This window comes from Phyllosticta capitalensis (assembly GCF_038381095.1).
Source record: "Phyllosticta capitalensis strain CBS 128856 chromosome Unknown BKA78scaffold_1, whole genome shotgun sequence".
In the NCBI taxonomy this organism is placed as follows: Eukaryota; Fungi; Ascomycota; class Dothideomycetes; order Botryosphaeriales; family Phyllostictaceae; genus Phyllosticta; species Phyllosticta capitalensis.
The window spans coordinates 2,999,580-3,020,150 of NW_027117439.1; the positions used below are offsets into that span (position 1 = coordinate 2,999,580).

Genomic DNA, 20,571 nt, shown 5'->3' on the forward strand with positions numbered 1-20,571 from the left:
CATCGCCGCTAGAGGGAGCTTCAACCGGCACATCATGCAGATCGCGAGTCAGCTACTTTGCGTCGCTTCGAATCTCCCGGCATGCTCAACGCTTCTTTGGCCCTCGATTGAACGCGCAATGCCCCCTTCTTTGAGGTTCGATGTTCCCTTCATCAAGCTCAACACGACGTGGTTCATGCTGTGGAAAGAAGCGTGCACCCAGCTTGTCCCACCGCGCCTTCGTCTGAGCATCAGCAGCATGCGCATTTGTATCTTATCTGGATTCTTGCGCCCACTGTGTCCCGTCTTCCATTTCCAGCTCAACCAATATTGGCAACACGTGCGGCAAGGATGGTGCACTACCCGTCTCTCCTGTACGTCTCTCGGCTGTTGACAAGATCGTTGCTTTGTTGGTCGGTGTCTCAAGGGAATAAGAACACGAGAAGGTAAATGGAACGGTACTGTCTACCCATGGCTCGCGGAGAACATTCCTGCGCCGGTGCCATAACAAGTACCTGCATTAGCCTGGTGTGGAGCTGGGGTGTGCCTGTGAGGGTCAGGACGGCTTGACAAGTTGTCCCTGGTCACCGTCTGGACCCTCTGCCAGTCAGAAACCGTTGGCTTCTTCGCCCACGAACCCAGCAATGCCACATTCGTTCTGTGGCTGGCCTTCGGTCCATCGGCTGCCTTTCCAATGCAATGTTTCTTTCTTGAGAACGCCCGCGCCTCCGGGTCGATCAAGTATCCTGTCTCATGTCTCCGCGTAGACTGATGCAGCGCCCCGCTATATGTAGGTCAAGTTTCCCATACCCATATGTGCATCTTTTCGGTCTTTGCTGCCATACCCATACCTATTTCGAGTCAACAGTCACTCCGGGAGCCAAAGTCATTCGCTTTTCTGGTTTGGAGGCTCATATCTCATTTCCCATTGCCCTGTTCCTACCAAAGCATATATCCAACCCCTCGCTGCCGCCTGCAATTGCCCTCTTCAGTAACTGTCTACCTCCACCTCGGTCACCATGAGGTTGGCCACGCTTTCGCTCCTCGCAAGCAGCCTTGCTGTGCAACGAGCAGCTGCTGTAAGTACTCCGTTGGTGGTGCCTGCATGGAACAGGACAAACTCTAATAATATGCAGACTTATGACGCCAACCTCTGGGGTGACAACAGTCAACCATATCAATGTTCTTGTTCATACAGAGTTCAGAATCAATGTACACAGTCTATGGAATCCGGTTGGAAATGGGAAGGCATCGCTGCTGGACTAGAGGTTCTCGACGCCTATGCGGGCTTCCATGTCACCGGGCTCCAGGTCACCGATGACTGCAACAAGATGCTCACTGAGGGCAGCGCTTCAAAGTGCGCTGTTGCCAAAGTCGAGAGGGCGAGTGCAGGAATATCAATCACCCGCACTGACATTCAAGCAACGACCACCGGGTTTTCGATTTCCTCGCTCCACATTTCTGCCAGCGTCAACATTCAGCTCGAGTTCGTCTACACTATGACAGACGGCTCGACTTGCAAACACACGTCCGACGTTGGTACCGGCTTTTCGATTATTGAGAACCAACAGTGCGGTGGAGCCGTTTCCGTCGTCTTCAACGTCATCGAAACGGTTACAATCAGTGTTGAGTTGACCATCTACAGCATCAACTGGGAATGCGGCAAGGGAGGAGGTGGTGGTGGTGGAGGCGGAGGCGGTGGAAAAGGAGGTGGAGGAGGTGGTGGAGGTGGAATTTTACCCCCTCCACCATTTGGAACACCAACTGGAGTTTTCCCTCCCGTCATCTCATCCTCCAAGTCGGCGACTTCGTCAACGCCGCCCATCATTCCAACAGGCTTCATTCCAACTGGAGTCGTTCCTCCTCCGCCGCCGCCGCCCAAGGGTACTCCCAGCGAGAGCTTTCCGGGTGGTCCCGGATTTAAGCCAACACTCCCTGTCGGAACTGCCCCAGGCCCAGGCCCCGTCCCCACTTTCACCATCCTTCCTCCGCCAAAGTCAGTGCCTGGCCGCCAGCCCGGCGGCGGTCCTCCCATCGGCACGCCAAGCGTGCCTGGTGTCTCGCCCCCTGGACCCCCTGTTCCCACCGGCGTCTTTCCCCCAGTTCCAACTGGCGTCTTCCCCACAGGTACCTTGCCTCCTGGACCCCCCGGACCTCCTGTCCAGACCCCAGAGAAGAAGCCGCCCGGTGGAAATGTCCCGCCTGGAGGAAACGTTCCACCCGGCGGAAATGTTCCAGAGAAGCAACCTCCTGGCGGAAACGTCCCAGAAAAGCAACCTCCTGGCGGAAATGTGCCAACAATTTGTCAACCTACACCCGGCATTTGCCCTCCAGTCGTTCCCAAGTGTTTGGCTACTTGGCTTTTCGTTACCAAATGCGCAAGCAACACCGACTACGAATGCTATTGCGAGCACTTCGAGTACTCCAAGTTGGTCATCGAATGCATCAATGCCAGAGGATGCTCTAAGTTTGAGATCGACATTGCTCTTTCCTATTTTGTTGGCATTTGCGCCAAATACATCCCCAAGAACCCTGGCATTATCACCAACCTTCCACCAAACACAAACTTGGGTCCACCCCCAAATAAGGAAGTGCCTCTCATTCCCAACGCTGGTGGTGGTCAAGGTCCGCCGCCTGCTCAGAACGTGCCACCCAAGGAGAACGTCCCTCCGAAAGAAAATGTTCCTGTCCCTCTTATCCCCAATGCTGGTGGTGGAGGTGGTCAGCCACCTGCGCAGAACGTCCCACCAAAGGAAAATGTTCCACCCAAGGAGAATGTTCCCGTTCCTCTGATTCCGAGCGGCGGAGGAAACATTTATCCGCCGGCCCAAGAGAAGCCGCCAACAGGACAACCCCCAAGTCAGGAGAAGCCGCCGACAGGGAACGTGCCACAAAAGGAGGGTCCTCCAGGAAAACCACCAGCAGAGAATGTTCCTCCTCCACCTTCGCCGCAGTTCTTCCCTCCAAAGGAAAATGCTCCACCCAAGGAGAATGTTCCTGTGCCATTGATTCCGAGTGGAGGCGGGAATATCTACCCACCGGCCCAGGAGAAGCCGCCCACAGGCCAACCGCCATCAGGGAACGTGCCGCAAAAGGAGAGTCCTCCAGGCCAACCTCCCAGCCAGGAGAAGCCTCCGACAGGGAAAGTGCCTCAAAAAGAAGGTCCTCCAGGCAAACCACCTGCTGTCGTCCCGCCTGCCGTCAACGTGCCCGAGAAACCTGCCGGCGGTCCTCCAGAAAAAGTGCCTCCTGGACAGCCTGGCGTCAACGTGCCCGTCAAGCCACCGCCTTCTCAAGAAACTCAACCACCAAATGTCAACGTGCCTGGCAAGCCTCAGGGCGGCGAAAACGTTCCTCCCGCACAACCTGGCCAGCCTGGACAGCCAAACGTTCCTGGTTTCAACATCGTTTGTCCACCTGAGGTTCAGCCGTGTCCTTACAAGCCTCGTAAGTTAAGGTCATATTCGAAATCTATACTTTACTAACACTGTTCTCAGAAGAGACTACTCCTCCTGGACCACCAACTGTCCCCGTCGTTCCACAAGTACAGCCACCGCCCGCTCAACCTCAGCCTCCGCCACAAGTCCCCGGTCAACCAGAGTCTGGACAGCAACCTCCTCCGGTCGTTCCCGTTGTCCCAGTCACACCTGGCAAGCCAGAATCTGGACAGCAGCCTCCGCCAGAGAAGCCTCCTGTCGTTCCTGTCGTCCCCGTTGTTCCCGTAACTCCTGGCAAGCCAGAGTCAGGACAACAACTTCCACCCCCTTCAATCCCGAAGCAGCCCACCGTTCCCCAGGTGCCTGGTCAGCCAGAGTCGGGACAACAACCTCCGCCAGTCGTTCCCGTTGTCCCAGTCACACCTGGCAAGCCAGAATCTGGACAGCAGCCTCCGCCAGAGAAGCCTCCTGTCGTTCCTGTCGTCCCCGTTGTTCCCGTAACTCCTGGCAAGCCAGAGTCAGGACAACAACTTCCACCCCCTTCAATCCCGAAGCAGCCCACCGTTCCCCAGGTGCCTGGTCAGCCAGAGTCGGGACAACAACCTCCGCCAGTCGTTCCCGTTGTCCCAGTCACACCTGGCAAACCAGAATCTGGCCAACAGCCTCCTCCCGAGGTGCCTTCGGTCCCGAAACAACCAACTGTTCCTCAAGTGCCCGGACAACCAGAGTCAGGCCAACAGCCTCCCCCTGTCGTTCCCGTAGTTCCTGTGCCCCCCGCTCCGCCGGTCCCAGGCGTCTCGACTGTCCCTGTCACAGTCATTTCCATCGTTACGACGGTCGAAGTTCCGGTCACGCCTGTAACTGGAATTCCAACGACACCAGGCATTCCAACACCCACGACTCCCATTGTTGTTTCAAAGATCATCACCGTACCACAAGTTCGCTTCAACGTCGTCACCGTTTCAGGAGAAATCGAAACTGGCCTTGTTCCCGGTCCGCAGCCTACCACCACTCCCGAGATTGGCACGGTCGTTCGCCCGCCTTTCGGCGGCTTCGGCACGGCCGAGGGTGGATTTGGTACAGTCTCACCCACCGGATTTCGTCCTGTCGTCACCCCGACCCAGGCTGCCGGCACGGGTCCTCCGCCCAAGTTCACTGGTGCTGCAAACTCGAACAACAAAGCAGGCAAGGTCGTTGGTGGCGTTGCTGGTGGACTGGCGGCCCTGCTGCTTTTGTGAGAAGGGTAGATGGATTTTTTTCGAGGTTTGTGCACTGCTCTCAATTCATCGCCGCGCGTTCGACTGGTAGGGTATTCAAATGGCATGCGGGCGTTCATGGAGCCAGGCGACGAGCTGCACTCTGGTCACCGGCTGTGGGTGAAGTGATTTGATTGCATGGGACAGTTCCTTCTTCCACATCCCGTCGCTCCTACATTACCCCGACGTACACTACCATTACTGTCACACTGCCTTCTTCTCGTTTCTTTGTAATTTGGAAAGCTGGTTGAAAGAGTGGTCAGACGCCACGAGGGTTTCCCTTCGTTCACACCCTTTTCTATGATGTTGCTTGTTGGATTTGTGTATCGTAGCAACTACTTTGAACCTACAAGGCAAAGAATCGATCAATGTCTAATGTGTATGGCACCTGAGGGCCTGTTGAATTTTCTTCGATCCGTCTCCGAGTTGATGCTAGGAATACAACGCGTTGGCCGATGGCTCCTCGGGATGCAGGCCCTGGTGCATTTCTCTGCGCCTCATCACCAGCGTTGATCGCCCCAATATCGAAGAGAAGGCCAGCTACAGCATCCTATCATGACATTCGACAATTGCTGCGAGCCAAGTCTGACAAACGGAGACCTGGAAAGTCGGATTGGGCGTTGTCCGAAAATCTGTGAACGACCATAGGATATAGAGACGATGTCATTGGTGTCGCTTATCAACTTTCCCCAGCTTCCCCAGAAACTCGATCGACGCGGGGCAGGTCGAGCCGGCTTTCCATTTGCAGTCGGCAGAGTCATAACAAACAGCAAGTGACCGACTTGAGCGATTTCACAGCGTCGGATGAACGGTCTACGGGATTGAGATTCCTCTTAAGATGAGGAGCTGTCGCCGGCAAAACGGTTGAGTGACTGTTGTAGAGCAATGAAGGTCAAGAAAATAATCGGTCAGGTCTTCGGCGACAGGTTGACTGCTGACTGCATGCTGATCCAAGCTCTGCATTATCAAATCATTGCCGCGTCCTCCAGGAAACGACCGGGTGAAAGCGGCAACCCAAATTTCCCCACACAACTCCCTTCACTGATCACTGGCGTTGCCAAAGACAACCCCACGGCTTCATTGCGCCGCCTAAAGAGGTCAACTTTCAACATGGAGCCACGTGAAGGGGCGCCTACACCCGACTATAACTTACCGTTCCCCTCGAAGCCTTCAACATGTCGTTGCTTCTCTCCACAGCTAATCCCTCGGTCAGTTCACCCCGATCTTTCAATTTCAACGCACTCGATCGAATTGCAACCAGAAAATGGCAACCAACGGTTCCTCCGTTTTGGCAAAGAAGCCCGAGCCTCGCAGACTCGCCATCGGCGTCGTTGGCATTGGCAGGATAGGACGCCAACACTGTCTCAACGCGCTGCACAACGTCTGGCGGACCAAGCTCATTTGCGCCTGCTCGCCGGCCTCTTGGGATCTCGAATGGGCCGATGAACACCTCGTCCCCTTTGGCGTCAACGTCTACAAGTCCTTCGAAGAGATGATTTCCGAGCCGGGCCTCGAAGCCGTCATCATCGCCTCAACCACCAAGGTCCACCATGTGCAGGTCAAGGAGTGCATTAAGAAAGGCCTGCACGTGCTCTGTGAGAAGCCGCTTGCCATGAACGTGGCCGAATCGCAGGATATTGTGCAGCTCGCGCGCAAGCCGGAGTATGCCCATCTCAAGGTCATGACGGCTTTCTCACGGCGCTTCGACGATTCGTATCTGAAGGCGCAGCGCGCCATCAGGGAGGGAAAAATCGGGACTCCTGTCGTCGTGCGGAGCGAGACGCGTGACAAGTACGACGACTCCGAGTTCTACCACCGCTACGTCATGGCCAATCCGGGTATTTTCATCGACACGGCTGTCCACGACATCGACTTGACTTTTGCCTTCATGGGCGACGACTTGCGGCCCAAGTCGTGCTCGGCCATTGGCACAATAGCGCGGCACAAGATGCTCTCGCAGATCGCCGACGTTGACAACGCCACCGGCCATGTCGAATGGTATCCGCCGGCTGAGGGAGCGCCAGCACCCATTTCGCACTACTTCTTCAGCCGTATCGAGGAGCACGGTTTCGACAACCCAACCGAGATCATTGGGACCAGTGGCACGCTCAAGATCAACCTGCACCCGCACCGCGACCTGGTCGTGACGGGCGACAGCAGAGGCATCGGCAACGACATCATGCCCGATTTCTACGAGCGCTACGAAAAGGCGTTTGTGACGGAACTCAAACTGTTCGCCGACGTCGTCTTGGACGACAGGCCGCTGCCGTACGAGCTGGAAGTCGCGATCAAGGGCATGGAGATTGCGAGCGCGTTGCAAGAGAGCTTGCGCACGGGAAAGAAGATTGAATGGGATGAGAAGGGCAATCGAATCACGCCGCTGGCGCAACATTTGTAGACTGATATTCTGCTAGCTACTCAGTTTGGTTATGTAGATTGAATGTTGGTAGACTGCTTTCTCTAACGCTTTTATCTGTTGATGTCGACAATGAGTTTCCAGCCTCCACATTCGAGATCAAAGTGGAGAGCTCTGATCGGATCCAACCGACTGGGCTGCCGGTGAAGCGCAGAATTCCTCAATTCGCGCCATCAACCGCTTTGCTGTCGCTGTTAAATCGGACTCTAGATTTCCGACTTGATCTTGGGTCCATTCAACTTCTCTTGGTCCTCCTTGCTGTTGAAGAATTCCTTGATGGTGGTCTTCAAGGATTCCATGAACCTTGGCAGCGTGTTGACCATCATCCTGTGTTCCTCGTCCCGCCTCGTCCGAGAGAAGTTGCTGTGACCGTTGGGGTCCTTGTGGGGTCCTTGCGCTGTCTGGCCTTGAGCGAGGCAAAGTTGCGTGAGCGGAGTCCTTCGGTTGCCGCGACAAGGTCCGGGTCTTATTAATCACTCTCACACGGCAGTAGTCTTCGTATTCCTCGCTGTTCACATCCGACGAGAATTCAGGGAGGTATCGAATGACGCGCGGTCGCCCTTTGCTGAGCGCATACCACTTTTCACTGCTGCCTTTGGTAACCCAGTTCCGAATTAGTTGGAACAGGGTCATCTTGGTGAGGTGCACAAGAGAGGTGTCACGCTCCATGTACCTTTTGACGATGGACGAGGGCGTCCTGCGGCAGTCGATCTGGACAACCACCCTAGAAGAGTGGACAAACTTCAGGTTCAGGAGCGGTTGCAGACCTCTTGGTCGCCGAAGTCCCTGCCAGTAGAGACCCGTGAAAGCAGCGCGTGGACCTTGTCTTCTTCAGTCTTGCGTCGGTCGCAGGCTGTGTCGACCAGGTTCATGATCTGGGCTGCGGCCCCGACTCCTTTGGGGCACAGATAGAAGACGCAGTTGTTTGGTCTCCTCATTCACCTCAGGAGTTCACATGAATCTTCCTGGTACTCTGAGAATCTTCTGTGTTCCTGCCTGGAGTAGGCTGATAGGCGAGTGCCATTTGGAGGTTATCCCAGTTCTGATTGAGGAGATTGCTGGGCGTCCAGGAACACGGACGGCTGTGGCAGTGATGGAAGCGTTCAGTGCCCGGGTGCTGGACACACGTATTCGTGTGTCGATTGCGAGTCGCTTGTGGTCCACGAGGGAGAGGGGATGTCTCCAATATCCAAGGTGCCTGAGGTAACCGCATCCGGAAGGGCCAATGGCAGGCAGACGGCAGTATGCGCGAGGGTAATTTTTGATGTGACCGTTGAGGAACTCAAAGACAATCTGAATCCGGCTTTCCGGTGGAATATTCGGATAAAGATTGACTTCAATGCGACGGTCCGGTCCGTTGTTTCTGGTCTCTAAGCAAATGGATCGCTTCAAGTTGCGTGATGGTCTCGTCGCGGGACTTGACCAACACCTCCAGGTCGTCCATCTGGCGCCTGTACACTTCGTAATTGGTCTTGAGTTCCTTGAGCTCCGACACATTGCTTGTCAGACTCATAAAATACATGACCTGACTACTCATGCCAGGGACCTGTTTGGCCGTCGCCCGAGCTGCGGCAAGCTTCTCCTTCAGCGTAGCGAGTCGCAATCATGGTCATGGAGGTATCGAGAGCTTCGGCGTAGGGCTCAAAGATGGCGAGGTTCTCCTCCCACGAGTCGGCGAGTTTTTGGAGCTCTCCAAACAAGCGTTGCAACTTGGAGATTTGACGACCAATGGAGATGGAATTTGGAGTACGAGCTGGACCCCTGCTCCCAGGGATTGCTTTGTCCGAAGTTGCAACAAGTACCGCAGGAGGACCTCTGTGTTGACGGAGCAGAGGGTCCTTGATATTGTTCTTCAATACCGCCTTTTCCTTCTGCAACGTCTTGACTTTCTCCGATAGCTCATCCCATGAAGCCTTGTGAGTTTGAACTCGCTCGGCAATCTCGTCATGTCGCCTTTTGAGCCTGAGCACTTGGCATTCGAAAAGAGACGTGTGGAGCAGGAAGTGGCCGAGCCAGGCCTTGTAGTTGTCGCGTCCCTTGAGGCGCGGCGAACCGCCTGGACGGTATGTTAGTCGATCCCAGGCCAGCTTGGTGCCGACTGGCTTGTCCAGGCGGCTGCTTGGGGGCACCCAGCTCGACTCGGCGGCGTCGGTGGACTCGCTGCTGGGCTCCGTGGTGGGACGCGAGAAGTGGTCGAGCACCACGGCGAGCAAACCCGGCAGCTTGTAGTTATGAAACCGAGAGCACAGGTTCCAGTTAATACAGCCATATTTATTAAGAGACCTGAGCATCATCAGGTCCGTATCCGCAGCCAGCGAAGCACCGGTGCCCGTATAGGCGTGCCAGCTGATGCAGTCGATTCCATTGACGTGCTCAAGGATCCACCATTCCACTGTTGGATTGGGTGGCAGTGCGCTCCTACGGTCTCCAGGCCGTAGACCTGCATGTCCAGTCCCGTGGTCCGTGTGACGAGGGCATCGAAAGAAAATCCTGGGCCCTGCGGTAGTCGCCCATGAGCTTGTACCATCCGCTTCCGACGTGAAAAGACAAGGGCACGTACACCGCCCAGTCTTTTGAAGCTGCGGCATCACAAGCGCGCTTGACGAGGTCCTCGCGATCCACCCTCGCTGTCGTGAGAAGGGCCAGGTCGGATTGTAGAATGCAATCAGATTGTCGACCTCCTTCTTCAGGTCCTCCAGCTGGGTAATGGTCGTCTTGAGTGACTTGCCGTATTCCACTCGTGTAGCAGGATGCCTCGTTCTTTGCGATCGCAGTACAAGGGCAAGTACACCGCCCAGTCCTTTGAAGCCGCCGCCTCGGCTGCCCGTCGGATGAGGCCCTCGCGATGCACCCTCTCTGCCGTCAAAAGAGCCAAGTCGGACTTGTAAACCGCAATCAGATTGTCAATCTCCTTCTTCAGCTCCTCCAGCTGCAAAACGGTCGTCATCCGATCTCTCTTAATAGGGTCCATGGAGTGAGACGACTCCTAAGAGGCTGTTGGCGTAGACAACATTCTCGTCCATGCCACAGAGCACCTTTTTGAGGGCGTAAATTTGAGCGCGCACGGAGACGCAGTGGTCCCTCGAGAGATCGAGCTCCGAGTCGATGAATGACGAAAAGACCAATCTGGCACTGGATGAAGTCCAGGTTGGAGTTGTCGTCCGCGGTCGGCTCGGGTTTGAGGAGGATTGCAGTAACGACGGCTTCGCCTTTGGGGCCCATGGCCATGACGCGTTGCCCATGTTTCTGGGTCTGCTGGCAAGTGGAACGGATCATGGCGTCGAGGGTAAGTCGTTTCGCGTGATTTTGGCACCTGCGGCGGTGATATCACCTGCGAGGCCGTCTTTTCCAAGCAGCGACCGGCATCCTACATAGTTAGACGAGCCTGTCCAAGGAGCATTTAAACATACCTGATAATTGGCTGCCAGGCTCAAGGCTGACCTTGCCGGGCGCAAGGACGCATCTGGCATCTGGACTCAACGAGCCATGATTCCGCCGACAGCGCTCTAGCCCACACGACTTTCCTGCTACATTTGCAACGTGGGTGGATTGGTAGAGGCGATCTTTGAAAACATTTCCTTGAGCTCAGCAGTTGCTAGGGCGTTTCTGATGCCCGCAATTTTGTCGGCAGAGTCGTCCGTATCAAGGCCGGTGCGATCCTCGACGAGCTTTGTGCCAAGCTGGCTGGTAATCCTGGCAGCATCAGAGTGGACCGCCGTCATGGACTCGGGAGCATTGACGGGGATAATGCCAGAAGCCGCAACGGCCAACAAGTGATGGGGGGAGCTGTCACTGTCGAGGCGAACACGACTTTCATCCATGTTGACATCTGCTTGGAGTTGGTGTGTGATTCTGGTTTGCGACGAGAGGGCCCTGTTTTCAGGAGAAGGCGTACAGTGTGCTGAAGGGGGGTGTTTCTGTCGACCAACAGAGGACATCTTACGCTTCTTTTTGCCGCGGCATTCGGCACACCAAACAGCATCCAGGTACGCTTCACGCGGTGTTGGCTTCATTGGCGGCAGTGATATGAGTCTCATGACGCTCCGGCAGCGGTATGAGGATCTTCAAGACCAATTGGCTGTGCTGGGGCAAGGAAGGGGTACTTACGTGTGTGTATATATATATATATATATATATAGAGCAGACAAACAAGATAAAGGACGAGCCGACCAAAGCCGCGCAGGCAGCGAGACAGCAAGGAATAGGGGGAAGAGGGGCCTGCCCACCGCCTGGGCAGCTCCCCCAAACCCCCAGCGAAAGAACGAACAGCACCAAACGAGAAGAACAAAAAGGCAAGGAGTATGAATTTTTGAAGTTTTGTTGAAGAGAAGGGGAAGTGAGAAGGTTCGGAGAGGTCGACAGGCGAGCCACTTATACCTTCTCTGACGGCCGGCATCACGGGACGGGGGCTCCGAGAAGAAAGACGATGAAAAGGAAGAGGGGCTCCTTAGCGACCACGGTCGACGCAGCTGCAGCAACGAACGATGCGATGCGATGCTCTCTGCCGTCACGGGATACCTTGTTGAGACTGACCGGCAGGACGGAGCAGAGCTTTCAGTCACGATTGACAGGCCAAACTGTCGATCAGCGCAGGCCGGGTGGACGTATGAGTCTTGGATGGAAGGACATATGAGCTGCATTCCCGCACCCGCAAACCAAAACGATGTGAAAGCGCAAGAAGCTGAAATGAAAGACGAAAGAGGGTTTCCCGTTGCAAAGCAGAGGGAAGCGACGACGCAACATTCCGTCCGGTGGAGAAAATTCTTCCTGATTCGGCGGCTGATTGTCTGGGAATAAGTCGAGCGCAAATGTCCGTAGCTGAATCCAGGATGGGTGCTGTCGCCTTTCGCGAGGTTTCTGGCGCTTTCATGCAGAAGCTGCGACGTGAAGAAGTTAGTAGCCGTGTGTGTAACCTTACTGCTGGCCCGTCAAGTGCAGACATCCCTCCTTGTGCTTCTCCGACGCGTAGCTATCGCCGTTTTCGAGGTGTATGAAGACGATCTCCGGAGAAGCGAGGATATGGAAACTCTCGTTGATTGAAGTGAACGCCATGAGATAGGAATTGAGTTCCTGGTCTGGTGGGACAGGTGCACGAAGCCGCCCAGGCTTCTGGTCATTAGGTTGACATTTCGCAAAGCCGCAGATATGTCGTATTAGTCTCAGGTTGCTCGCTCGTACAACCTCGCAACAGGATTCCACCGGGCGATGTTCCGTCCTCGTTTGGAGGGCCTGCTAGCGGACAGGGTGCTGCCGCGGAATGACGATGTCGGAGGATCTCCAAGACGTTCGAATGTGGTGCTTGATGTCAATACATGCAGCTGTTCAAAAGGCAGAATGATTGCGCGCAAAATGATATGTCTCTTGACCTGTACGAATTTCTTAGTCGACATCAAACTTCTCTCATGATACCTTCCATGGCCCATCCAGAACGCCACAAACGCCAATGATTCGAGGTATCACAAGCCCCGTCCAAGCCGTTTCGTTCGGCCTTCGTCGTCTTCCTTCTTCGTCAAAGATCCGCCGCTAATTCCTCAAAGCCCGGAGTCTCTCGTTCAGGCCGTCTTCCATCTCCTCCGTGGGCCCGACCTTCGTCTTGGCAGGCGTGGCGCTGTTGAGTTCCTGGTTGATCTCGACGCCCGCGTTGTCTGCCGCCTGGGCCATGAGCCTGTCAACATCTTCCTGGGGCGTGCCGACGGCCGTGGCCGAGGAGGTGGCGTTCTCGTAGTAGCCGGTTGCCACGTCCAGGTCTTCGAACTGGGTTTCGAACTTGTCCATTACGGCAGAAATCTGGCAAACAGGTCAGTAAGGGAACGTGCGAGAAGACAGCTGTGTGGCCGGTTGCGATAGTGTGTGGGGCCGAGAGGCAGCTAATCATGTGGAGTTGGGAGGCACCTTTTCCAAATCCATGCTCTTCATGGCCGAGTCCATGCCTTTGACCACGTTGGCCATGCTGCCCGTCACCTGGCGCATCGTGACAGCAGTCTGTACCCTGCTGCTCACAGCGTCGATGCGCGAGGCCAAGCGCAGGAGGTTGAGCTTCTCGTTTTGCTTGCGGATCGCGTTCTGCGCATAAATGCGAGCGATATCGTTGTGTCCCGCTTTCATCGCCTGTTATCATGACACATCAGTATGCCTGACTCCATTGTACTCTGGATCACAACTCCAGTGTGCGCATATTGCTATGGTCTTCGTGGTTCGATAGGCGCAAGTAATGGGCAAAGCGTAGCGAAACCGTACTTTTTCAAGCCGCGTCTTCTCCGATTGTTCATCCTTTCCAGCCTTCGCAGCTTGTCGGTTGAGCTGCTTCGCGGTGAACTAATGATGTAAAAGGGCTGGTTAGCGTGGGGTTGCGTCGCTCGGTGGAGAGTGCGGAGGGCGTGCCTTGAGGTTGAAGAGGGCCTTTTCGAGACCAGACATGATGGGCGAGCGCCTAAGTTGGTGATGGCAAGGTGTGTTTTATGAGGTGAAGATTGTTATCGAGGCAGCTGAGGTTGAAGCTTTCTTTCGAGAAACTAGCGTCTTGTGAAGGTTGGCTGAAGGTGAGCGTAGCCCAGACGCGGCGCTCGGCTCGGAGCCAAACGTCATCGGGCGCCAAGCGGCTCCCACTCCGCGCCGGTCACACGCCAGGCCGCTTCACTTCTTTTGAATGTGCCTTGGACTGAAACTTGTTGAATTGAAAGGTAAAGCGATGTTGTAGAAAGCCATGCATCTGGTATGCCCAACCTAATCCTGTATGCGAGCCCCTTTGACCGCCTGGCCCTAACGCCGAACGCCCGATGCATCTCCAGAACGCCTGTCCTGAGATTTCCCCTTCTATCTCAGCTCCCATGTCCCGCCGTCATTACTTTCATGATTCGTCGTGTGGTCCCGAGTTGAACTTGTCCGTCGCAGATCTGAAGAGCTCCTGCTGCTGTCTGATGAGCTCCTCGGTGCTCAAGCCGCTCTGTTCCATTTTGCTTTGCTTCTTCTCCCGGTTCTGTAGCACCCGTTAGCAACGCCGAGACAAAGCGGGAGGTTGTGCGTGAGACGCACCGCTTGCTGTCTCCGTTGATCTGCTGCGACTTGCATGATCTCGTCCACGTAGTTTCCAAAGCCAAACTCTTCCAGCGCTGTCTTGACGTGCTCGCATGCAATCGTCTTCTTGGCCTCCTTCTCCGCAATGTCGTTGGCCTCGGAGGATATCATGGTGATGAATTCGACGCAACACTCGATCAACAGGTCGCGTGTCTCCTTGGCAAATGTGACGCCGGAATCGTTGGTCAGGATCTCGTTGATGATCTTTTGGACAGTTGCTGGACGGATAGTTAGCGCAGTTCGCGCGGCGGGGGAGACTGCGATTGCCGCAGCGAAGTTCTTCTGTTGGCGCAGCTGCGACTCTGCAATTCACGGCGAGGGCGTACCTTTGGGCAGCGAAAGATCATCGTTACCTGTCCCCAAAGTCAGCGTGAGGCTCTTGCGATCCGCTTGCGCGTGCCTGTGACGAGGTTGGACAATGGCTGGGAGTGAACAAACCTCCAAACTCGCGATCCGACATTGTGAAGTATTTTGAATGACAAAGTCTTAGCAGAGGCTGCGTGATGGAGATGGTCGAGGTTGCAGGGAAGCGCGAGCCATCATAGGCGCGTCTTGGATCTGGGTTTCTTAAATGCTATTTGGATTGCATGGTCGCACCGCCGAACTTCCGCGGGGCGCACGGCCGGGCGAGCTTGGCCAGGAAAATACTTCCCCCGCGCTTAGTCAGGAGGATCAGCCGAACTTTTTTCAAAAGTCCCTCGAGCTTTCCTGCCAAACCTCTTCCCAACAACAACAAATTCTTCCACCAAGATGGCTAGCCAGCCACTCAGCCATGAGTTTTGAAAGGTACGCGTCCTTCCTCTCCTTTCCCTTACCTTTCCAAGGATGAGCAATCGTGTCGCCCCTATCAGACCTTTTTTGTGGTGATTACACGTCCTAGCCAAACGGACTCTCTGAGATACCTTCATCGCTTTCAATTTCATCAGTCGGTGTTGAGAACCACAGCTGACAGCTTCCAGAATTTGCAGTAGTACTTGCCAAGCCACGAGCATCGCAACTATCGACATGCGTTCCGCGCTCACTGCGTTGATGATGGAACACGATGAAAGGGCAGACGGCCTCGCGCACAATTTTTCTGGAGAGTGAAATTTCTGCTGCTCGGTCTGAAATGTCCAGACGCAGAGCCTTTGAACACCAGGGACACTTGCGCTGTTTATGGCATGTGCACTTGCTGCCTCGCGTCCTCCAAGACGATTGGACAAGTACAGCATCGTGCAAGTTGCTGCTAAACATGGCCGCTTCCTTCTGCCAACGACACATTGGTGTGTGGCGCCACACCAGTAGATCGTATGATGTGTGCAGAGCGGCCTGCTCCACCGGCATCCCGGCTGCACTTTGCACTCCATGGATTCTCATGCGAGTGTATGTGCACCCCACTCTTCTCCGCATCCCGATATTGTTCTCCACACGGGCAATGTGATGAGCGAGAGACCAAAGTGTGCTATCAAATTCAGAGACGTCTTGTGACGACCGATCCTTGACTGATAACCTGATTTTCTCCTGATTCATCGACATCCTTGAGGAGTGTGGCGGTGATGCTGACCCATGCAACCAACGCTAGGCGGTAGGTTATTTGGACATCGAATTATGCACTGATACGGTAAGTCTCTTCTCTTTGCTTCATCAAGTCGCTATGATGACAAAAGATCACATTCCATGCTAAGCCTGAAGGCTTTTGCCTGATGCTGTCACATGTGTCGAGCCTTTTCATCTTTCGCCTGAGCCACAACTTTGATTATCTATCAGCTGTCTGCTTGCATACGAATTCTAGCTAACGCTACTCAAAGATTAGATTTCCCATCAAATCAGACGTCTTGGAAGTTCAAGATGGCTTGATCATTCCAGCTGTGAAGGGTCTTGTTAGTTGAAAGGATTAAGAGTTGGGGGTACAGGTCCACGTACTTGAGGAATTTGCCGGAGAGTTCTTTAGGCGCATCTAGAACCAATCGAGCCATGACATTTCCCGGCTGTTCGGGCTTGAGCAACTTTCCACCTGATTTCAGACCCAAAAACTTTTCAGCATCCTTCGGGTCCATGTTCTTGTGATGGGTTGATCTAATGTTAGTCTGCATGTCGGTGTCAACAACGCCAGGTCGAATAGACAGCGTCGTGACATCGGGTTCTTCGTTGGCAAGCGTCTGCGCCATGTGATTGAGCGCAGCCTTTGTTGCTCCGTACGCCCCCCACCCTGGGTAAGCGGTCACAGATGCACCAGATGAGACGAGAATGATGCGCCCGTTGGAGGCGCGCAGCGCGGGCAGCGCGGCTTTCACCTGAGGCAAAGTCAGATGGTGGGTTACTCGATGCCAGGTGGAACTGTGCAACGTTACCAGAGACACGGCGGAAAAAACATTGATGTCGAATGCGGTCCTCCACTCGTCGGCATCAGTGTCGCCCATCTTCTTGACGGGCTCGAGCACGCCGTGATTGACGACCAAGCCGTCGATACGACCCCAGGTCGAGTGAGCAATCTCTGCAGCGCGAGCTCCAATGGAAAAGTCGGCCAAGTCTCCCGAGAGAGTCAAGACTCGGTCGGGATGTTCAGCGGCCAGGCGTTCGAGTGGTTCCTTGGACCTGGCCACGACGACGAGCCTGCATTGTCTCTGCAGGAGGAATTGGGCGACGGCGAGGCCAATGCCTGCAGGTGAGCCTTTTCAGACCAGCAGCCTCATGATGGTGGTGGGCTTGGCGACGTACCCCTCGAAGCTCCAGTGACGATGATGACCTTTTCGGGGGAGGACATTTTTGGGAAAGGGAATGTTTGCGCCAGTCGATAATCCAGGGCGAAGGCGGGCCGGTCCTTGAGAGGCCTGGCTGGCGGGAATCGGGATTGATGTGCGGCGCTGCGGTTCCTGGCTCCCGCCAACTAGACGTCATGGGAATGTGGGGTTGGACGACGGCGAGCCCTCTTCTGGGACTGATCGTATGACATTTTCGCCAACCCGCACTCCCTCGTCGTCCTCGTCCAGGCGCGCAACAATGGCAAATAAAAGACTTCTTCGTCACCTTCGCATTCCCCATACCAACTTCCTCTCTCACATTTCCACATGGCGTCCCCCGCAAATACCGTCATCGTGGGCGCCGGTATAATCGGCATCTCCACCGCCTACTACCTCTCTCAGTCCGAAAGCTGTGACCCAAAGACAATCCACATCATCGAGCCCTCGCTCGAGCTCTTTTGCTCTGCGTCTGGCCTTGCAGGCGGCTTTCTGGCTGAAGACTGTGCGCCTCTTTATGCGCCTCTTGACTCCATGACGCTCATGCTAACCTTGATCCAGGGTTTGCTCCCAGTGTAGCGCCGCTCGGTGCTCTCTCCTTCCGCCTGCACCGCGAACTCGCCGACCAATTCGACGGACGAAAGAAATGGGGATTTTGCGTGAGCACCGGAACCTCCCTCAGTCATGACCCCGACGACACCGAAGAAGCAGTGCTGGGAAGCGGCGAGGACTGGCTGAGCAACGGCACCAGTCGAGCGGAAGCCGCTGGAGCCCACGAGTTCAAAGAAGGCGAGGGACCAGCGTGGTTGATAAGGAAGACTGGAAGCAGTCTGGAGGTCATCAGCAAAGGCGGCAGCACTGCCCAGATTGACCCAAAGCGTCTCTGCGAATTCTTGCTTGAGCAATGTCGCGCGCGAGGAGTACAGCTGCACCACCCGGCCCACGCGACTGCCGTCACAACAGACAGCGCCGCAAAGCTTGCCGGAGTGCGAATCAAGAACGCGGATGGCAGTGAGCATGAACGTAGGGCAGGCATATTCCATCTCCCAGATGTTGAGACTGACACCTCCTAGTACCATGCGCCCGACTCGTAGTCACCGCTGGAGCCTGGACGCCCAGAGTCTTCTCTACCCTCTTCCCTCGCGCTCAATTACGAATACCCATTTCGGCGCTTGGTGGACATTCGCTGCTCCTCCGCTCCCCTCGCTGGACAGAGAAGGACGAAGGTCAGGGCTGCCACGCGGTGTTCGCAACAGACACTCTGGGATTTTCACCAGAACTTTTCAGCAGGATCGGCGAGGAGCTATACATCGCAGGTCTCAACACTACCCAGGTTCCATTGCCGGAGCTCGCGTCGGACGTCACAATCAGTGAAAAGGCTGTCAAGCAGCTGGAAGAGGTTGCCGCGACCATGTGCGGTCTTCCAGAGAAGCCAAACGACTTGACGATACTTCGCAAAGGCTTGGTGAGTTCGCCGGGCCCCATTGCCTTCGTATACTCGGACTAACTGGACTGCCTTTGCAGTGCTTCCGTCCCGTCACATCGAGCGGCAGACCAATCATATCCCGCGTCCCCGACGCAAAGCTTGGTGTACGCACCAATGGAGGGGGAGAGGGTGGTGTCTTCCTGGCCGCCGGTCACGGCGCATGGGGTATGAATGAATCTCAAGACCACCCGATTGGAGACTGACGTTCTTGTAGGAATCACGCAATCCCTCGGCACTGGACTTGTCCTCTCAGAGTTGCTTCGCGGACAACCAACATCCGCCAACATCAAAGCTCTGGCCTTGCCTGTCTAAGTCCTTACTCCGACACCGACACCCGTTCTCACATCTCGACCCCGACCTCGAACATTCACTCGCACTCCGTGCGGCGCGAGAGATGCCCCTGAGGTCCCAAGTTTTCATCAACGCGGCCGCCCCTGACCATAGCCTGTCTCAACTTTCCGAGAAACACAGCACACATTGAATGGACGCAATATATCTATTCCCATCAGCTTCCTGTCGTCCTCTCTCCCATGGCTTACCCTCTCATCACTTACCTACCCACTCCGCTCTTGCGCTCCTGCTCCTTCCCACTTCGGAGTACTTTTTCCTCATAGAAGAAGAGGATGGAATCAATCGGATCGGACCGAACAGGCGGACAACCAACACACGAACATGCTTTTAATGAAGGAAAGGACTCCATGGCTTATGGCTTATGACCGCACACACTGCATACTTGTTACTAGACTGGTCTGGCGCTTAAAAGGATGGATGAATGAATGAAAGGAAGTAATGCAGTCGTTTTTGACACTTGCTGTATTCATATTTCGGGTGTTTGGTTCGTGACAGCGCCTCCACCCAACCGCTGGCTTGCAGTCATTATTCTCGCCGTGTCCGACTCTTGCGTCATTCCCTTCCCACAGAAGCCCCATGAAGAGCCCAATAAATGCAGATGTGCGAATATGCATCAAGCCTCCAATGGACGGGACGCGCCAGGGCAGCCAGCGCGACTGTCATTGACCACCGTGTTCCTATACTCGGATCGGTTCGGCACCTTTGCGCCAGATGCGTAAAGACAGCTACCAAATGACTTGACGCAGTCAGGTCAACCATTTGATTTCCGAGAGAAGAATAAGCCATTTGAGGGAAAGCTTCCCGTAGATTCAGATTGCGGAGATGCGGGCAGCTCTGGAGATGGGAGGCACGGGGCGGCGCGACGTGCGTGAAATGGGTGAAGGGAAGGGACAGTTAGGGGGCGCAAGAGGATTCAGGGGTGAAGAAGAGGGGTATTGACTCGGTTTCCTTCAGACAACAGCATCGTCCCGGCCGCACTCGCAAAGCACGACATACACACTCTGCGCGACCAATATATTCCAATGCATTTCATCAATTCGATTATTTCTCTGCCCTACGCATTCCACCTTGTATGTTAGTCCTTCACTCCTCGTCAGGCACACACCCTGTCAACAGCTGCACGCCCCGCCTCCACCCCCGCTGCAAAATGCCATGATTTCCCAAAAACGAAGCAACCGCAGGCCTCCATGCTTTGGCCTGACACCCTTGCCGTCATCTTCAGGCAACCAACCAAAAAGTCGATTATTCAGTCTTCACTGCTGACAAAAAAGGAGGAAGAAACTTGACAAGGGTTTTGTGTCGACCAACAAATCCATCTCTACCATGCATTGTACAACCACACAAACAAGAGCCGTGGGTATCAGCCAGCCAAGCAAGCAAGCACGCGAACAAGTCTATCTACAAGATGTGACAGCAATAGTAGAACAGCGCATACAGAAAAAGAAGCAGCAAGCGCGGGGCAGGCCAGGTGGCGGAGTCGGACGTGCGCACTAAGGCGTCACGGACAGCCAACGTCCGACCAACAAATGCCGATGCTAGATACGTAGCAGACTCAAAAAATGCCGGTGCAGGGCCAGAAACAAAACCAATGGAAGCGCAAACTCCAAGCACGAAGCTGCAGGTAATCAAAGCAAGACCTCTCCTCCGCGCCGTTTCTAGGCGTTGAGGTGCAAGGCGTGGAGAAGCATAAACTGAGTCAAGGAAATGAGGAAGCGCGGAGCTGGTTGCGGCCATGAGTAGGCTGTCTGGAAAACCAAAAGGAAAAGTGGTGATGAGGTGGATGACATGGCGATGAGAAATACCGCCAGAGAGAGAGCCGAAGATGTGAGAAGATGAACGGAGGAAGAGGTGTGTG

The 20,571-nt window shown here is 55.0% G+C and overlaps 10 protein-coding genes across 10 annotated transcripts; 3 read left to right on the forward strand and 7 right to left on the reverse strand.

The window, feature by feature from the left end:
• The first annotated feature begins 866 nt into the window (after positions 1 to 866).
• Positions 867 to 4,913, forward strand: BKA78DRAFT_359565 (uncharacterized protein). The gene is made up of 3 exons (XM_066892383.1): positions 867 to 1,058; positions 1,116 to 3,426; positions 3,477 to 4,913. The coding sequence occupies exons 1-3, from the start codon at positions 999 to 1,001 to the stop codon at positions 4,652 to 4,654; spliced, it is 3,549 nt and encodes a 1,182-aa protein (XP_066749748.1). The 5' UTR covers positions 867 to 998; the 3' UTR covers positions 4,655 to 4,913.
• Positions 4,914 to 5,694: 781 nt separating this feature from the next.
• Positions 5,695 to 7,115, forward strand: BKA78DRAFT_303389 (uncharacterized protein). The gene has a single exon (XM_066887534.1). It carries the CDS (start codon positions 5,937 to 5,939, stop codon positions 7,068 to 7,070), a length of 1,134 nt encoding a protein of 377 aa, XP_066749749.1. The 5' UTR covers positions 5,695 to 5,936; the 3' UTR covers positions 7,071 to 7,115.
• Positions 7,116 to 7,129: 14 nt separating this feature from the next.
• Positions 7,130 to 7,898, reverse strand: BKA78DRAFT_18857 (uncharacterized protein). Its single transcript, XM_066883536.1, has one exon. It carries the CDS (start codon positions 7,755 to 7,757, stop codon positions 7,188 to 7,190), a length of 570 nt encoding a protein of 189 aa, XP_066749750.1. The 5' UTR covers positions 7,758 to 7,898; the 3' UTR covers positions 7,130 to 7,187.
• A 602-nt stretch (positions 7,899 to 8,500) lies between these two features.
• On the reverse strand, positions 8,501 to 9,477 carry BKA78DRAFT_303391 (uncharacterized protein; the record flags this gene model as incomplete). Its single annotated transcript, XM_066887535.1, has 1 exon — positions 8,501 to 9,477. A coding segment is annotated over exon 1 (761 nt), but the record flags the coding sequence as incomplete, so codon positions are not given.
• Positions 9,478 to 10,615: 1,138 nt separating this feature from the next.
• Positions 10,616 to 11,125, reverse strand: BKA78DRAFT_291669 (uncharacterized protein; the record flags this gene model as incomplete). The annotated part of the gene is made up of 1 exon (XM_066885936.1): positions 10,616 to 11,125. One exon carries the CDS (start codon positions 11,123 to 11,125, stop codon positions 10,616 to 10,618), a length of 510 nt encoding a protein of 169 aa, XP_066749752.1.
• Positions 11,126 to 12,432: 1,307 nt separating this feature from the next.
• Positions 12,433 to 13,768, reverse strand: BKA78DRAFT_303398 (Snf7 family). Its single transcript, XM_066887536.1, has 4 exons — positions 13,470 to 13,768; positions 13,326 to 13,403; positions 12,981 to 13,196; positions 12,433 to 12,875 (listed from the first exon to the last, which is right to left on the reverse strand). Exons 1-4 carry the CDS (start codon positions 13,503 to 13,505, stop codon positions 12,612 to 12,614), a joined length of 594 nt encoding a protein of 197 aa, XP_066749753.1. The 5' UTR covers positions 13,506 to 13,768; the 3' UTR covers positions 12,433 to 12,611.
• On the reverse strand, positions 13,769 to 14,885 carry BKA78DRAFT_303405 (histone-fold-containing protein). The gene is made up of 4 exons (XM_066887537.1): positions 14,601 to 14,885; positions 14,489 to 14,515; positions 14,121 to 14,380; positions 13,769 to 14,064 (listed from the first exon to the last, which is right to left on the reverse strand). Exons 1-4 carry the CDS (start codon positions 14,620 to 14,622, stop codon positions 13,936 to 13,938), a joined length of 438 nt encoding a protein of 145 aa, XP_066749754.1. The 5' UTR covers positions 14,623 to 14,885; the 3' UTR covers positions 13,769 to 13,935.
• BKA78DRAFT_303411 (uncharacterized protein) lies at positions 14,886 to 16,146 on the reverse strand. The gene is made up of 2 exons (XM_066887538.1): positions 15,950 to 16,146; positions 14,886 to 15,762 (listed from the first exon to the last, which is right to left on the reverse strand). The coding sequence occupies exon 2, from the start codon at positions 15,675 to 15,677 to the stop codon at positions 15,039 to 15,041; it is 639 nt and encodes a 212-aa protein (XP_066749755.1). The 5' UTR covers positions 15,678 to 15,762; positions 15,950 to 16,146; the 3' UTR covers positions 14,886 to 15,038.
• On the reverse strand, positions 15,968 to 16,905 carry BKA78DRAFT_244738 (uncharacterized protein; the record flags this gene model as incomplete). The annotated part of the gene is made up of 3 exons (XM_066884060.1): positions 15,968 to 16,435; positions 16,493 to 16,800; positions 16,860 to 16,905. 3 exons carry the CDS (start codon positions 16,903 to 16,905, stop codon positions 15,968 to 15,970), a joined length of 822 nt encoding a protein of 273 aa, XP_066749756.1.
• A 304-nt stretch (positions 16,906 to 17,209) lies between these two features.
• On the forward strand, positions 17,210 to 18,677 carry BKA78DRAFT_244602 (FAD dependent oxidoreductase; the record flags this gene model as incomplete). The annotated part of the gene is made up of 5 exons (XM_066884045.1): positions 17,210 to 17,384; positions 17,441 to 17,902; positions 17,953 to 18,344; positions 18,404 to 18,530; positions 18,580 to 18,677. 5 exons carry the CDS (start codon positions 17,210 to 17,212, stop codon positions 18,675 to 18,677), a joined length of 1,254 nt encoding a protein of 417 aa, XP_066749757.1.
• Between the last annotated feature and the right edge of the window lie 1,894 nt (positions 18,678 to 20,571).